Here is a 1,483-nt window from a genome sequence, read left to right as displayed (position 1 = left end):
GATATTTGATATTGTGTGAGTCCAACAGCCTACATGACATAGCATATTGGAAAGGAGAGAAGTGGAGGTAGAGGGGAGAAAGGGTGGGGGTGATTTATGCATGAGTAAGAGCTAAATAATATGCATGACACGAGAAAAAATAAACATAATTTTTTTCTACAATGAGAGACGATACACCTCTTGGCGGGGTGCCCTAGCTCTTTTTATCATTTTCCATTGTTGTTTTTTTTTTTTTTGGAGGGGGGGTAACCAAAAGAGAGAAACAGACAGACAGGCAGACAGAGATAGACAGACAGATAAAAAGACATACAATTACACAGATACACAGAGAGAGGGAGAGAAAGGTGGGCGGGGGGAGGTGCATACATAGAAGAATTATACGAGATGGGTCGTGGTAAGAAAGAACCAGGTGCGATTGGCGGCAAGGGGGAGGGATATCAACCCCTACACAAATAATAGTAATCTTCCTCTTCCAGTGTGTGGGGTGTTTGCGGGTTATCTTGAGTGGTTTGCTCTTCCTTTCCTGTCAAACATCCAACCTCCATATCTTTCCTCCATTTCTCTGTATGTTACTCTTTAGTAAAATTTCTAACCTTTAGCACATAATATGGACAGCTTCGTGGAATAGGCGGTGCCAGTGCCTACTGGAGGATCAGTTCTGTTTGGTTCGGTTTCTCTGCTTCAATACACACTAAAAATAGACCAACTGCCCAACCCGATCGCCCGACGTGCACCTTCGATACAAACGCGTCAGTCTATTGAAAGTCATCATCCAATGGAGCTCGATCTCGCTTGCCCCAAACCGACAAAACCGACCAAACTGAACCGAACCAAACCGATGATGACAATTAATGGGCACCGCTTGCAAGACTCCGCCATACGCCATTTTGAAGAGTGACGCATGACGGGGTCCTACACTGAGCAGTCGTTACAAAGATTCTCTACTGCACGATCTTTGGTAATACGGGGGGCCCATTACGGATGGGATTGGCGGGTCCGGCTGATCGTCGGACTCGGTCGCCTTATACAGGTGCCCACTACGTCTGGAACGGGCCGATCGCCCGACTCGATCGCCTGAAACTGAACACAAACACCGCCTGAAACTGAAAACAATCACGTTTGTTTTTGAGGCGATCGAGTCGGGCGATCGGCTCCCATCCGTAGTGGGCACCAAAACAAACGTGCTTGTTTTCAGTTTGAGGCGAGCGAGTCGGGTGATCGGCCCGATCCAGCCGTAGCGGGCACCCCGTATAAATAACACTCCCACGAAAACTAAAGCAAAAGGGTCCAGTGATTACCGTAGGGTACAAGGGCTCCACAAAGAGAGCGTTCTTGTAGGTGATGGAGTCCCCGGCCTTGATGGGGCACTGCATGTTGTGGCAGGCGTTGTTGTCGCTCAAAGGGAACGGGGCCTTGATCTTGCCGTTGAGGTAACCGTACACCTGTGTGGCCGCCTGATCGATGTCCTCGTCTAAGGGGGGGA

General features: G+C 48.9%; 1 protein-coding gene across 1 annotated transcript in view; it reads right to left on the bottom strand.

Annotated features, from left to right (window-relative positions):
* LOC106011706 (ecdysteroid-regulated 16 kDa protein) overlaps nt 1-1,471 on the bottom strand; it is a gene marked incomplete at its 5' end in the record, with an annotated part of 2,306 nt that extends 835 nt beyond the window's left edge. Inside the window, 1 exon segment of the mRNA XM_013082238.2 lies at nt 1,299-1,471. Coding sequence (XP_012937692.1) covers nt 1,299-1,471 — 173 coding nt within the window.
* Nucleotides 1,472-1,483: the final 12 nt, after the last annotated feature.

Source organism: Aplysia californica, unplaced genomic scaffold (genome assembly GCF_000002075.1).
Source record: "Aplysia californica isolate F4 #8 unplaced genomic scaffold, AplCal3.0 scaffold00165, whole genome shotgun sequence".
NCBI lineage: Eukaryota > Metazoa > Mollusca > Gastropoda > Aplysiida > Aplysiidae > Aplysia > Aplysia californica.
Note: the sequence above shows the minus strand (reverse complement) of the source record. Positions and strands in the feature narration are given on the sequence as shown.